We start from the raw sequence: 16032 nt of genomic DNA on the forward strand, positions 1-16032 counted from the left end.
ATATAACCCCCATTCCTTCCTCCCCCACAGCTCTTGGTGGCCTCTATTTTACTTTCTGCAGAGACATTTCCTTTTATTTCTTTTATGACAGCCATTTTTCTACCTGGTGGTCCCCATACCCCCCCCCCCCAGAACTCCTGTTATTTTCATATACTGCAGGTTTCTTCATGATTTGCTTCTCAGTGGTCACTGTCTTTATCTACTGAATTAAAAAGTCAAGTCATGGTTTTCCAAAATGTTTTCATTTTATATGTCATGATGGAATCTCCTTAGGTTGTCTCGCTGATTTCTCTTCATTTTTGTGCAGTGGTATCTCATGTCCCATCTGATAATTCCATGCCATCCCAAGCAGACTTCTGGATTGCTTCCTTGTTCTCTCTGGTTGCCGGGTCCTTGGAAGTGGTCTGGTGTCTTTTGTCACCCCGTGGCCCTCTTTCACAGATCAAAACCCTCAGTGCTCTTGGAGCAGTGGTGAACTTGTGAGGGCTTCGCGGAGCTCTCAGCCCCTGCAGGCTGGTGATACAGGTGCCCAGTGGGGAGTTAAATGATGTCGGATCCCCATGCCCTAAAATTTTGAGTTAATGCTGTGAGGGGGTAAGGGACAAGCGTTTCTTTTTTTGTTTGTTTGTAAAGCTTGCTAAATGTTTTGGATGTACAGCCAGAAAGGAGAATGAGTGCTCTATACTAGGAGTGGGCTCTACACCTTTACTCTTTCTGTAAAGGCTCGGGTAGTAAATATTTTAGGTGTGCAGGGCACACAGTCTCAATTGTAGCTACTTAACTCGGCCACAGAGCAGTTCATGAAAGTGAACATGGCTGTGGACCAGTAAAACTTTATTTATAATAACAATGTGGGGGCTGGAGTTTGCTGACCCCTGCTCTAAACAAATCAGCACAATTATCCCATTTATGGATTCTACCACCGGAGGTCAGAGATGGAATCAATTGATAGTTTATACTTGTGTAAAGTGGCAGCACTGGCTTCAGATCCAGGCATCCTGACCTGCAGCCTGTGCTTTCAATACACACACTTGCTGCATCCCTAGCAGCCGACGAGTATAGTTCGGCTTTCTGCCACGTGGGTTTGGCAGGCCATGGCGTTGTTATCATGTAAGGAAGTCTGGTTAACTAGATTTGAGAAATGCTCAACTAAAGAGATTTGGGTATCTTCAGTTCAGAATGATAAAATGCACATTCTGAGTTCCTGAGACGGGGGTGTGATGGAGCAGTTAGGTTTTCTCAATGCCTCTGGTCAGAGAACTCCCCGACAGGTTGTTTCTTTGAACACTCATTCTGTTCTGTGACGCCCTTGTTTGCAAAAAGAGTAAGGTTTCCCAATCTCACACGTGTGTGCATTGTCCTTGTTTGTCGCTGTACACCACTTGAACTGTTATTTATAAGATCTTATCTCGATTTTAATTTTACTTTAAAATAATTCTTTTAAACAGTATCTGTGAAGTTATGGGTTGGAGTTCCATTTGTTTTAACAATATGTTAAAATAGAACACCACAACTCAGACGAGATGTTCACGAGCCTCAGAGAGCCGGTAAGGTAGAGAATGCTGCTGATCCGACCAGAAGGCAGCCCCGTGGCCTGCCGTGCTTGGGCAGCAGTGGATGCCACTGGATGGAAACATCCAGGGCTCCACTTGACCATTGTCCAGTTGTGATGTTGTCCAGTTGCTTGGATCTTATGAAGCCTCATGAGGACCAGCTTCGAGTGCTTTGCTACACATTCATTCACGTCTATGCTCGCAAAAGCCCCATATTTTCTCTCAGAAATCCTCGGAATGATTTACAGAAGAGGCACTGAGAGGTTAAGGAACTTGTGCAAAGTCCTGAAGCCAGATCCTAGAGTTAAGATTCAAATTCTGGTTCTTTGTCATCCAGGACTTTCCTCTGTCATTCTTTTTTATGCTCAGTCATCACTGGGACAGAGCAGAGTCTGGAAAAGTGATCTCAAATCAAAAATTGGTTCGACTCGCCAGGTCAGGGAACAGAGCCTTTCCTTCCTCCCAGTGGGCCCAGCATCTGACTTCCTTGCTGTGCATTTGGTGGTCGGATGTCGGACCAGGATGATTGTGGCATTTCTTGGTTGTGCTCAGGGATACCCCACTGTTTTACAGGGAACCTGGGGCTCTACCTTGGGTTAACATGTGAGGTATTCTGTTTTCACAGGTGCCCTTGTGATGAAAAATAATCATTCTGTTAAGTGAAAGCTGATGGAGGGTCTAGCAAATTAGTAAAGGAAAGCATTAGCCTCTCTGCACGAAGGAGAGGGGGTGAGCTAGAAACCAAGCCTGCCCCCTAATCATTTAGCATCCAGAGGAGAGATCAAAGGGAAAAGAGACCTCTACTTGTAGGAAAAGATCCCTTTTCAATCCCCTAAGTGCATATACACTGAAGCATGTTTATTTGTTGACTCTTTCTTCTTCTGACATTCTGTTGACAATGACAGAAGAAACATAAAAATCTGAACAGACCCATAACTAATGGGGCCGAAAAATGAGGAAGGTGCTCCAGTGATCCGGAAGCATTGAGGACATTGTGGGATAAATAAAACAGATGGGATCAGATTGGGGACAAAACTGCACAGCAAAGGAACGTACAGCTCCGTAGAGACAAACGTGGAAATAACTAGAAAAAATGAATTTTCTCAGCAGGATCCTGGAAGATTCCCAAGAATTGAAACTATAGGGAATGGCAACAAAAGTGGGTAAGGAGAGTGCTTGGCCCGGAATTAATAAGCCTGAAACATCTGCTCTCGTTCTGTCTTCAGTGAGTGGAGCTCAGAGGGCTTGGTGGTTGGGTTTGCCTCTGCGACAAAGTCGTTTCACTTGGTTTTCAATAAACTGGGAGATTTGCCAAGGCAGAATGCTGGTGGGGGAATAATAGCCAGAAAGAGAAGTTGCAGGGGACCCTAGGTTTCTTTTGTGTCACTACCTTCCAAAGATATGCAACTTCTGAACCTTGAAATAAAAGCACTTTTGTTCCACCTCTTTTTCCTCTCCATTCACCATTATTCTCCTGTGCTAAAGAAATCCTCTGCTGTAACGAATCCCCATCAATCCAGAGCCCCGTTTGTAAGTATGAGCTTGCAGCCGAGGGTCATCAGACACTTGAGAGGAAATCTACGGAATGATTGGGGGGAAATTGTAATTCCTCATCTCAGATCCAAGAGAACGGCAAATCCATAAAGCAAGAGCATCCATGGGAAGAGAGCTGTTGAAGAAAGGAGTTAACAGTGAGGTTGTAATGTTAGAAAGTTCGGGCTGTGGCAGTAGATGGGATCTACTGAGCAAAGTGGGAACTGCTTAGGACATAGAGAATTAGTGGTCTGGAAAATTGAGCAGAGGGTTTCTTCCCGAATTCAAAGCAAAAGGTTTCAGGTGACAATTAGGAAGCAGAATTAAGAGCTGTGAAGGATGGGTCTAGGAGATGAGGACACAACAGCGAAGCAGATGGAGAAGGAAACATCAGTGCGTGTTTCTTTGATTCTGAGATGCCATCAAAGGTCAGATGCCTATTTCCAAACAGCTTCTCAGCGACATGAGAGGCAGCACTTGCATGAGCTGATTTTCCTACCCATACCCCGAAAAATCACTTCTGCCGATTTCAGTCAACTCCAGCCTTCTCATCAGAGCTCCTCTGATTCACTCGATCGTTCTTGTTCTGCGTAGCGTCATTTTAACACAAAGCTTTTTTACACTGCTTGTTTGAAAATAATTTCAAACTTAACACGAAAGTTAGAATACTAGGTAAATCAGAATAATAGGTACAACCTCTATATTTTTTACCCAGATTTACTAGATTTTGCTATTAACATATTATGCCTTTGCTTTAACAGTTGTTTTTTTTTTTTCCTGTGTAAGAATGATACATGTTTTAAACTATTGACAGTATGATGTACACCTTATAACCCACTGAGACTTTTAGAAAAGTGATCTTGATTTTTTCTTTTGTGTCTTTAGTCTTGATAATATAATTTGTATATCTGGGAAGATAGGGTTTTGCTTGTACTTGTTACTAGGTTAATTTCGCAAGCTTCCCCCCCCTTTCCAAATTTAATTTAATCACACATCACTGGAAGTTTAACTGCTTTCCTTATAAATTAGCTGGCAGCTTATGAGATATGTGAGCTGCTTGAGTGATAGTTCTCCCATAGCACATGAATGAATCCCACCAGCTTCTTCCAAATGTTAAATTCTGAAAGATTGAACATTTCTGCTGCCTTTCATTACGCTGACTGCCATAAACTATGCAGTCTTCTATTACACAACTTTTTATTTCAGTGCTGTATCATATGAAACCTTAGTGTACAAACAAACATTAAGCCATAATTAAGGATCCCAACCTTAAAATTCAACCACAGTTTGTGTGTGTGCCAACAGTGACAACCACGGTTAAATTCATAACTTATTCCTTTTCCTAGTGGCTGGAAATTACTTTTGATATCAATTTTAAGGTGGTCCTAATTTGCGGAAGGTTAAAATGTAGAAAAAAAGTGTTTTAGGACACTTTTATTGAAACGTCCTAAGAAGAAAAGTAGACATATTCTGGTAGAAATTTTGATTTCCCCCAAAAAGTTTTCATAAGCCTCGGAGAGAAGAAAGACTGAGCGTGAGGCTGAGATTTGTGTTTTTCATCTGTACTGCTGGATGCCATGGCATTATAGGTTGCCTATCAATTCCGTAGAGAGGAATCTTTGACCATTGTACCTTAAACCCAGCTGTGTTTTTATTTCATTCATTTATTGAACAGATATTGTGGGCATCTTGTCTGTTGGATCCTCTGGGAAGCACATGCCAAGGTGAGGTTAGAAGTATAAGGTTTTTACTGGGGCACTTCACTGAAAAACAAAGGGAGACAAAGCAGATGTGGGCCTGGGAAGCCTGCGCAGACTGGGCTGCCGGTCTAGCACCTGTGGAAGGAGCGGGGGAAGGGAGGACAGTTGGGTAGGATGGGCCTTAAACCAGGTGCCACTACAAGAATGTCTTGGCCCCCTGACGGGAAGTTCTGGTGCAGAGACTGCCCATCAGGAAGTCTGTACTGTCCAGAAATGGAGAGTCCTCTTACCAGTGCTGCACTCAGTCCTTGGCTGGCATCGCCTGCAAAGTGGGTGGCCTCTGCTTGGAAACTGAGGCAGATACTCTAGACAGCTGTGGCTAGAGGCTGTTGGCGAACTGCTGTCCTGCACAGGGTCTCTCTGGAAGGGCGCTCTGAGTAGCCCACCTCCATAGCCACAACGGTTACTCTAACTCTGCCAGTTAGTCTGAGTGTGGACCTGGGCATGTTACTTTAATTTGAAAGTTTTGTTGTTATTGTTTGGGAGAAAATAATAGGATTGATACCATTGGGTTCTTGTGAGGAGTGACGGTATCCTCATATAGAAGCGTGTGGCTGCACAGTGGAATCACTCAAACGTTCACTGTTATGTTTTTTGTTGGGATGCAGCGATGGTCAAGATGTCTACACTTTGTGGATTTGACCTTGTCATGGGAAGCGTAGTAAGTACACAAATATCTGTCCAGAGTTATTTCAGATGATGAGAAGTGCTGTTAAAACAAGATAACGTGACAAAGCGAGAGCAAAACTTTTTTTTGGCACACAAGTCCTGAAGTATACAACCCAGAGTCTTTTCTGCAGGAATGAATGAATGAATAATGAATGAATGCATTTAAGAGGAGAACACATTGGTGAGCAAACTAATAATACTTCGGACCAAATGTGTGTATTTGCTGATGGCATGTGGAATTAAATGTGATTTTTAAAATAAAGATTATTTAAATTGATTGGGAATTTTGAAATCCAGTAGATACTCTTATTATTTGCTAAGAAGAATTAATTTAGAAATCAGCACTTGATATTCATTTGCTTGAAAAAAAAGAGAATAAACTGGTCAGAATACGTGCCAAAAGGATTCGGCAGATTTTTTTCTATAAAAGGCCAGATAGTAACTGTCTTAGGCTTTCCAGCTAGTCTGTCTGTTGGTGCCACTCAGCTCTGCCATTATAGCATGGAGACCGCCATAGACAATTTGTAGATGAATGGGCATGGTTGTGTTCTAATCAAACTCGAAGTACATTGACTTTTAAATTTCATATAATTTTCATGTGTCATAAAACATTATTCTTTTTATTTTCTTTTAACCATTTAGAAATATAAACAGCATTCTTAGAGTCCATGGTCTGTCAGGAGAACAGGTGGAGGGTTGGATTTGGCTGCTCCTGGATTAGAACATCGAAGAACTTGGGGAGTAACCAGTTTTCATTAGTGGGATAAATGGAGCAAAACCCTAAAAAGTTACTTTTGTAGAGTTAACATTCCTGATTTTGGCTTACCACAGGCAGTTCTAATTGTTTAGGCCATATGCCCATTGAAGTTAGTGACTCAAAAGCATGGCCTCGCTATATATAGTGTCCATTTATCTTGTACTTGATAAAGATGGAGCAATAACAGGTATTATACTACATGATTAATCTAATATACAGAATCAAATTGTATGACTCCAATTTGTATTACTTGAGCAAATTAGAAATGTCAAGGAATGGAAACTTAATATTTGAATGGCACGCCTTCAGTTTTCATGTGAGTATGTCTCTGATCTTTCTGTATGAATACCTCAGGGCATCCTGTCCCCACATCTGCATGGTAGCTCACTTTGTGGATTACCAGTCCCATATCACTGGAACCAACCTAAATGTGCAGTCATCAGCTTTTGCAAACAGTAATGCAATAAATAATTTTGTTGTATAAATATACAATTATACAACACGGGACATGTAATATATTTTGCAAAAGTGTATCTTCAGGATAAATTTCCAGAAGGGGAATGAATGGATTACTTTGTATTTTTGCTCTCCATACTGATTGTGCTGATTTATAGCAAAATATGAGTGGCTGTTTTTCTCTGAATATAAAAATGTGTTAGCACATTTTCCCCCCCATTCTAACTGATTTATGGTATCTTGTTTTAGTTTTAATTTACGTTTCTCTCATGATCGAGATTGTATATCTCTTCATATGATTATGATCTACTGGGGTTTGCTTTTATCGAACTATCTGTTCAGGATCTTGGCTGCATTTTCTATTGTGTGTGTGTGTGAGTTTTTTTTTAAGAGCTCTTTGTATATTTAGGAAATTAGGGCTTTGTTTTTGATAGTTGTAAATATTTGTTATCTTTTAACATTGCTTATGAGTTTAAAAATATTAAAATGAAGTTTTTAAAATGTACTACAGTTTCAAGTGTAATCCTATTTACTCCTTTCCTTAGGTCTGGAAAATCTTTAGTTATAATTTCTCAATCTGCCTGCCTTCCATTTTCTTTTCTTTTTTTTTTTTTTTTTTTTGCTCTGTCTGAGTTGGCTTTCCCTTTCACCAGACCTGACCTTCTCAGAGTTTCCTGCCCCTCTCTTTTAAGGACTCTTGTCCTAGGATTTAGGTCCCACCCTAATCCAAGGATGATCTCCTCCCAAAACCGATAACTTCATTACATCACAAACACCCTTTTCTAGTGAGGGTCACAAGCACAGGCTCTGGATGGGCGTGTCATTTGGAGGCCACCATTTCACCCACTGCAATAATAACCCTCAATCAGATTTTTCCCTCCAGTGGTTGACTTTAAGAATTATATTCCTAACATTTGGTCTGAATATTTAGTGCTCTTGAAATATATTTTCATTGCCTCTCCAAAGGAGAATGATTCTCTGCCTTCTGCCTTACAGGGCGTGGGTGCTGTTAACAGCTTTCCTTTCGGGAACTTGCAGTAGCAAGCAACTGAGAACTCCTAATACTTAATTTTTATTTCTTTCTGCTCCGTAAACTTTTGATTAAAACAAAACAAAACATGTTTACAGTAAGTCTTACTCCTTTTTTCATGTTTTAGCATAAATGATATACTGAAGTACCTTGGTACTGTGTTAAAGGATAGCCGTGGACATCAAACTTGTGGTGTTGAAATTCAAGAGACGGGAGTCTAGAATAGCATTCCTAAGCATTGTCTATAGATCACGCAGTGTTAACATCATTAGTATACAACAGAAATGGGTGTGTATAAGCTTTATGACTTTGGTCAAGCTTTATATTTTTTCATTTCGTTACCGCCTAGAAAGTTGGAAGTTTCAAACATGTCAGCAAAAATATTGATTATGAGTGGGTTTTAGGTTTGTAATGATACATATTATGCATTTGCTAGTTGCACAGTCCCCCCGTCTCAAAATTGAGTATAAAAGCTGTCTGCTCGAGTAGATTTATTCATCCTGGTCCCGTTTGCTTGCACAGAAGCCTTAAACACGTCAAGTAATGTGTAGACTGAATATATTAACATGAGGTTGTAAACTATATTTCTAAGGTTACAGTTATAACTTTTTAAGTGTGATGAAATGTCTTTTTACTCTCCTCAATAAAATCTATCATTTATTGTACTAAAGCCTTTATGACTGAGCAAATGACAGTGCTTTTGCTGAAGCAATAGTGAATGCAGTGAGTGTAATTCAGTCACCACCCTGGCAGTTTTTCACAGGCTACTTCCATACTTGGGTTGCATTCTTCACTCAGGTACAGGGCACTCATGTCACTGAGCTTGGGAGATTGTCTAGTTTTCGTGTTTTTGGTCAATCGGTTATAAATTCTTGGCCACTGTAAAGTTTGTCAGCTTTGCTCGTCAAAATACGAATAATTATATAAAATTAAAAGAAGCTAGGAGAAATTTTGGTGAGCATTCTTATCTACGTTTTTTCATCTTTCAAGTGATGCGGTTGAAGTCTCCCTAGAAAAGCGGAGTGACTGTTACTAACAAAGTCATTTATTACTAGTGGAGTCTCAGTTATAACCCTGCACTCTGGCTGTCATCACCATTGTTCTTCGCACTACTTTCAGGGCCTGCTAAGTTGCAAACAGTCACCACATAAGCAGTTTTTTAATATAAATAAGCACAAATCTTTCATCTCAAAGTATAAATAAAGTAGTCCTTACTTTAGTTTTTATTGCTAAGATATAATTGTATTCAAAATTAATTCAATGTTAAGCTATGCTTAGTTATTGAGATTCCTATGTTTATCATCAGGAGAAAAATATTTTAAAACTAAGAGTCATATTCTAGATGTTGAAAAAGAAGCTGCAAGAACATAAAGAATAAAAGAGGAACTACTGGAAGCCTCATCACTAAGAGAGTGACCGTTTTGATGTATTTCTTCTCTCTGTTTTTAATGGTCTCTGCTTAGATTCCTTTCTGTCAATGGTATCTGTTTTGTTGTTTGCTTTGAAACTGATTGTAAGCATTTCCCTTTTCATCAAGTTTCTTTTGAAAGAATCATTTTTTAATGGATGCGTGAAATTTTGTTGTTTGGATGTACCACCGTTTAATTCTCCATCTTACACGAAGTGACCTCTTTGGTCGTTTCTAATTTTTGTGTTACAAGTCGTGCTGAAATAGGTCACTGAATATACTTCTTGTCGGATTGGTGACTTGTTAGCTTAGGGTTGCTGCCCTAAGTGGGAGGTGGGAGGCTCTGAGGTGAGCACTGCCAGCCAGGCTGCTCCGGGAAGCTTGTTCTAATGACCTTTGTGGGCATGTGCCAGTCTGAGTTTACTTTTGCCTGTGTCATCTACCTCACTTTAAAAAACTTTTGCGATTCTGATCAGGGAACATGGTATTATATTTTAATTGGAATGTTTTTGATGATGTTTTCTTGGTTCCCATGATTAAAGCCTGTCCTTGTTTTAGTAACAGCTTTGGGGAGAGGCCAAACACTACATGGTAATATACGTTGGTTGCAAGAAACATTAAAATGAGGGAGGGTGTGTGTCTTAGCACCAGGGAAATAGAATTAGAAATTTAATGAATATACACTCATTGAGTGTGTCATGCATTTTCTAATTTCCTTCTAGTGTTTATGAGGTAGGTATTATTCTTCCCCTTTTATGATTGAGGGAACTCTGGTACACAGAGGTGGGGTGACTTGTCCAAGATCAGTGTCACTTGAAAATGATAGAGCTGGGCTCTGACACGGTATACTTGACTAGAGAATCTCCTAATAATCATCCCACAAAACACGCTCTGAAATATTCATCTGTATGAGTAGGGATTTTGTTTTTCAATTCTGCTAATATGAAAAGAAAATCAGATGTCAGATCGGTATTTTTGTTTTAATACAAATAATTAAAGGCGAGTTTTTTTTTTTTTGAATAATGAAAGTAGACAAAGGAAAAATGTACCTGAAATCTTATGACCAGAGGTATTCTGTTACCATTTGTATATACATAGAATTGCTGTGTTGTACTTTCCCAGAGAGAGAGGGGATCACCATTCAACCTTGGACCCCGTGTGGAGGGTGCTCCTGGGTTGTGCGATACTGTGTGTGATGGAGAAATTTCTGCCCAAGATGCCATGTTGGATAATGTGGGGTTTGTGTAGAGATTTTCTGGGGTCCCCATCTGGTTCTGCCATTTGCCAGTGCAGTCTTGTGCTATTAATGTAACTCTTCTATGCCTTGGTTTTCTCACGTTCTTATCTTGATATCCCCACAGCCCAAATCAGGTAGCTTTAGCAGTTTCACTTTATTTATGGAAATTCTTTATTGGTATTTAAGCTTCAAAAGGTGCATAGTTATATACCCTACAGAGGAAGTAAGATCATGTAGACATTCTCTTCTTAGGCGAGTTCTGCCTTGGGGGTGGCTCAACTCTGACTTATTTTAATAAATTTTTGTTTTCAGTTCCTAGTTTTAAGAACATCGTCCTGATACTTGACATATAATACTGTGACACACCTATTTGTGTCTGTCTGTATGTGAGTGGATGCAGAAAGCCTATCAACACATGTATAGGCATGTAGATTTGTATACAAATGATATTCAGCATAATTGAAGTGATATATAGAGGATACGCTATTTCTTTGTAAGGTTAATGTTTTATAGATCACATTTTTATATTAAGTTTCCAGTTTTTAAATTAGTGTTCAACTTATGTAAGTGATCAATTATATATATGTATGTGGTATTCTTTGTTCTTACAATGAACTGAGAGCTATTTTGTGTTGAGTTCTGTCTCTTTATTTTAAAGTTTTTGGTTCAGTGTGACAGGAACGATTTAAGAGAACATGTGTGAATGAGCTCTTTTAGTTGGTGTCTCAAAAAAAAGAAGGAAGCCCCTTTTTTTGTCAGGCACCTCAAAAATCGGGGGCGGGGGTATAAAGACATCTTAGAATTCCTCATAGCTTTAAACATAATGAGCTAAACTACTTTGATATTATATTGATGGTGTACATATAATGGGCAACCTACATCTTATTTTTCTGTCATTCTAGGATTCTGAGTAACAATAAAATATCCGAGCTGAAGAACGGCTCATTTTCTGGGCTAAGTCTCCTTGAAAGATTGTGAGTATTCTTTTGTTACTGCCTTTCGTTGTTATTTTACTTAATGCATTTTCATTGTAAATCTATTACTAAACTCCCAACTTTTCAAAACAAAAATTGAGTTTTCCCAACATTTTATTTGGAAAAATTCAAGAATTGAGTTTTAAAAAACAACTAGCTATGATTTCACTCATATGTGGAATCTGAAAAAAGAAAACAAAACCCGCAAACCAATTGACAGATCCAGGGAACAAATTGATGGTTATCAGATGGGAAGGGGTTGGTAGAATGAGTGAAAAAGGTGAAAGGAATTAAGAAGTACACATTTCCAGTTATAAAAATAGTCATGGAGTGTAAAGTAAAGCATAGGGAATACAGTTAATAATATTGGAATGACGGTGTGGTGCCAGATGGGTACTGTACTCATCGGGGTGATTAACTCTGTAAGGTAGATAAATGTGTAATCATATGTTGTATACCTGTAACTAACATAACACGTCAACTGTAATTGAAAAATAAATTTAAAAGAAGCCACTAGGCAAAGCAGAAATTGGCAAACTTTCTGTAAAGGGCCAATATTTTATAGATCACATGATGCGTTTTATATTAAGTTTCCAGTTTTTAAATACGTATTCAACTTACGTAAGTTAATTAATTATATAAATGTATGTGACATTCTTTGCCACATAATTGAGGCTTTGTGGGCCATAAAGTCCCTGTCACAGTGACTCGATTCTGCCATTGTAATTAGGAGGCAGCAATAGATAATAAATAAATGAATCAACGTGGAGGTGACTTCGTTTGCAAAAAGGGCCAGCGATCATAGATTACTGGCCACTGGCTTTTAAAGCACAGATGCTTTTTTGAAATTGTCATGAAGTGTGTATGCCCCATAAAATAATCAAGTGGAATTTAAAAAGCACATCAAGGGGGAAAACTTTTAGAGAAACTTTGATATTTTATCCAGATGTCTCTGAATGTGAATCAGAGTGTTTTGCTTAGCAGTTAGATCTAGTTTTGCTTACGATCGGATGTGTAACAGGTTGCACTCATTTTTTGCCTTGGTGAATTATGCACAATGGTATGTATTTTGCCTTTTGTTCTCAGTGCTATTCTAGGACCGTGTTTCAAATTCCCATGTTACTCGTACATTAAGGAAAACATCTCAGAATGCATTGGGGAATCACACTGTGAACCTCTCCACTTCTGTTGAATAACAGCCTTTCCTCATTTTCTTAGCTCTCTTTGCTCTGCTTCTCTTTCTCTACTTCTAGGCAGCCTTTCCTTGACCATTTCACCTACTGGCTTTTCCGTCAATTGTAGACCCTCCCATAGGACTGTTGCTCTCATCACTGATGTATTATTTATGCATATACCATCTATATTCTTCCTCATCCTTTTGCATATGGCTCTTCTTTTCATAGTTTTCTAAAGTCTTTGAGTTAGGTTATATATATGCATTTATATAACATACATAGCAATACACTCGGTATATTCATATTTACATACAAGTGTGTGCACAGAAATATGTATATATATTCACAGATATGCATGCATATGTATATACACACATCAATAAAATGTGCTTGGCCCAGCAGTGCCTAATTCTCTGATTGGTTGGTTGGTTGGTTGATTGATTGATTGATTGATTTTGCTGTTTTCAGTCAAATACTCCTGTGCTGTTTCACCTATCACATGATGCTGGCGGTCTCTCAGCTCCAGGCCTGACCAAAAGGACAGTCCTTCTCCCACACTCCATGTTCGCTGTGGGGACAGAGCCAGGAGTGCAGTTTCCAGGCTCTCGCCCTCCCGTGGAAAGGTGCTCACTCGGGTAGTAAATGGCCATCAACTGTGATTGGATGGCCGTCAGCTGTAGCCAGTGAGCCATTGGCCACTAATATAACTGCTGTGGCTACGCTAGCAGCAAACGGGGGCTAGCAAGAAGGTGGTGGCTGGCAAGCGCGATTGCAGTTAGGACGGTGGGTTGCGCACAGTGTGGCTCCTGCTTCCTGTGTCTCCAAACCAGCCGCCAGCGAGAATATAGTGGTATGACTCCCCTATCCGTGGCTCCTTTGGCCTCACCCTATCCTGCATTCTTACGTGGGGAGCAGGAGCTGAGACCCCACCTACTGCCCTGCATGACAATGCTCGGCAATGCACAGTTGACCCCATTTAATTGAGTTAAGATTTGCTTGGGGCTTTGGGAAGAAGACTCTCCTCCCTGTCATCAGGAAGGATGCTTGTACTTCTAGTCTAGAGGCTGTTCTGCTCGCAGTTTGGCCTGGGTTGTGCCTGTTCTGGCCCTGAGAGGGAAGGAGAGCGGGACAGAGGTCACAGCCAGTGGTCACCCTATCGATAGGGCGCCGCTATCTCTGGGCCTGAGCCCAGATCCTTACTTCTCCAGGTTCCTGCTGAGACTGGTGGTGGACCAGGTCTGAGAACGGAGGTTGACCGGCTTCCTGTGGAAACACCACTGGCCTTTGTGTCGCTGAATTTTCAGAGCACAGGGTAGACCAGAGCGATCCCATCGTCAGTTAGTTGCTTGACCCTTTTGGGAGGATTCATGATGAAAGGCTGATTAATATCTTCTCAGCCTTCCCTAGAACAGCCCCATTCTTCCTCCTGAGCATGGAAATGGGTGTTGGTACAGAGGCTTCTGGGAATGGAACCGGGCTGGGAGCTTTCTTTCCCCTAGAGCCCAGCACCATCTTTGTCCTATTTATAGTTTTTACTGTGTTGCTGTTTTCTGATTTGATTTGATTTGCTAATTTTCAGGGAAAGCCTCTATCGATTTAGTAATTTCTATCCCATCTCCTGGTGTAATCTTTTGATTCATACTTTGTACGATTCTCATAGCTCTCCTTATTTTCCCTCTCTACCTGGTTACCTAACTTACTAACCTACTCTGCCTCCTGCCCTGCTGTCCTCTTACTATGACTGAACCCCAAGGGTAACTCTCCCTTGGTTTCTGTCAACTCTATTTATGCTTGATGTGGTTTTCTTCACTGGTCAGGGTTCTTCTTAGGGACTCTGGTTTACTTGTGGATCTCAGCATGCTATCCATGGCGTATCTAGGTGGCTTCTCTCCTAGGACTCCGCAGACTGCAGAGCTTTGTCTAGGCTCTCTATATTTCAGACACAGTCTTGTAAGGATAATGGTTGTATGAGCCTGTATTAGGGCTCCAGAACAAGGCACCACTGATGGGATGGCTTAAACAGTAGAAGTTTATTTCTCTCAGTTCTGGAGACTGGAAGTTCAAGATCAAGGTGCCCGTCAGTGTTGGTTTCTTCTGAGGGTCACGAGGGAAAGGATGTGTTCTAGATCCTTGGGTTGTAGATAGCCATCCTCCGTGCCTCTCCATGGTCTTCCCTGTGTGTAAGTGTCCACATTTCCTCCTCTTATAAGGACACTAGTCATACTGGATTAGGGCCCACGCTAACGACCTCATTTTACCTTAATTACCTCTTTAAAGACCCTGTCTCCACATACAGTCACATTTTGAGGTACTAAGCGTTAGGACTTCAACAACCCATGTTGTTCAAGGGTGAACTGTATATTGTTATTAAAAGAATTGTCTGAAATTTATACTTCCTATAAATTTTCCCCTCAATTTTTTTTTTGTATTTTTAGATTATTTAGCCTGTTTAGAATTGAGAACTTCTGTTATTTATCCATTCATCAAGGCACTCATTCATCCCTCCTTCCTTCTATCTTCTCTCTTCATTTTATAGTATTGTCATTCTTGTGTTATATATTTGTCAGAATTCAGCGACACTTCCCTATACTCTAATTACTGACACTAGAATTGCACAGTGGTCCATTGTGTCTGACCCTCAGTGAGCATTCCACCCCAAATGATGGGTCTAGGTCACCAAAGTGTCTCTTTCTAGTGATTGACAGACAGTCTTAACCAACAAGAGAGGAGGGATAGTTAGCTATGAGGCTTCAGAGAAGAATTTCCCAGTTCCCACGGAGATTCAAGAAGAAAGTCTCCACCCTTTTTCATGTCTTTGTGTTGGGAGGTAATTTTTGGACCTGGGATATGATATCCTGATTGAGGGTCAGCCTGCAGGCAAAGCTGACCTGAAGAAGGGTGGATCTAAGAGATGGATGGAACCAGCCACCAAGGCTGCCTGCCTTCTTGATTTCCTGTAAAGCCAGAGAATGATTTTCTTTATTATTGAAGGTGTTTTGAGAAGAGGTTTCAGATAGCTGCAGTTAAAAAGCATTGTATCTGACATACTTTGTATTCTTTCCTAAAGAAGCAAGTAGCTCTTTTTCTAAGAACGGTTAGAATATTTCCTTAATTTCATTGAAGCAATTTTATTGCACCTTTTCATTTATGTTTTAATGATCCAGCCTATTCAGATTTCTCTCTACATCCTAACGTTAGACTCATGTTCACTAGGGAAGCTGGGAGCTGGTGATGGGGATGTTAAATGAGAGAATCTGACTATAAATATCTTTTGGCAATGCTTGATTAATATGGCTGTTATTAAATGTTATATCATATGCCAGGCATTTTTTTATTATTAAAGAAAAAATGTATCTTTAAATCATATTACAGTACTTAGTTATTCATGAGAGGTATTTTGTAGAAACACATGCAGTACATCATGGACCACAAATTTATGTAGTGCTTTAGCTAAATCATTTCCTGTTCTAAGATGCTTTT

The 16032-nt window shown here is 40.1% G+C and overlaps 1 protein-coding gene across 2 annotated transcripts in view; it reads left to right on the forward strand.

Moving 5' to 3' along the window:
* The window catches only part of ADGRA3 (adhesion G protein-coupled receptor A3), a 116447-nt gene that overhangs the window by 21213 nt on the left and 79202 nt on the right, over nucleotides 1-16032 (forward strand). For both annotated transcript variants that reach the window (XM_081077942.1, XM_081077943.1), the window contains exon 2: nucleotides 11306-11377. In XM_081077942.1, the coding sequence (XP_080934068.1) occupies nucleotides 11306-11377 (72 nt within the window). The remainder of the gene's footprint in view (nucleotides 1-11305; nucleotides 11378-16032) is intronic.

This window comes from Rhinolophus hipposideros (assembly GCF_964194185.1).
Source record: "Rhinolophus hipposideros genome assembly, chromosome: 1".
Classification (NCBI taxonomy): domain Eukaryota; kingdom Metazoa; phylum Chordata; class Mammalia; order Chiroptera; family Rhinolophidae; genus Rhinolophus; species Rhinolophus hipposideros.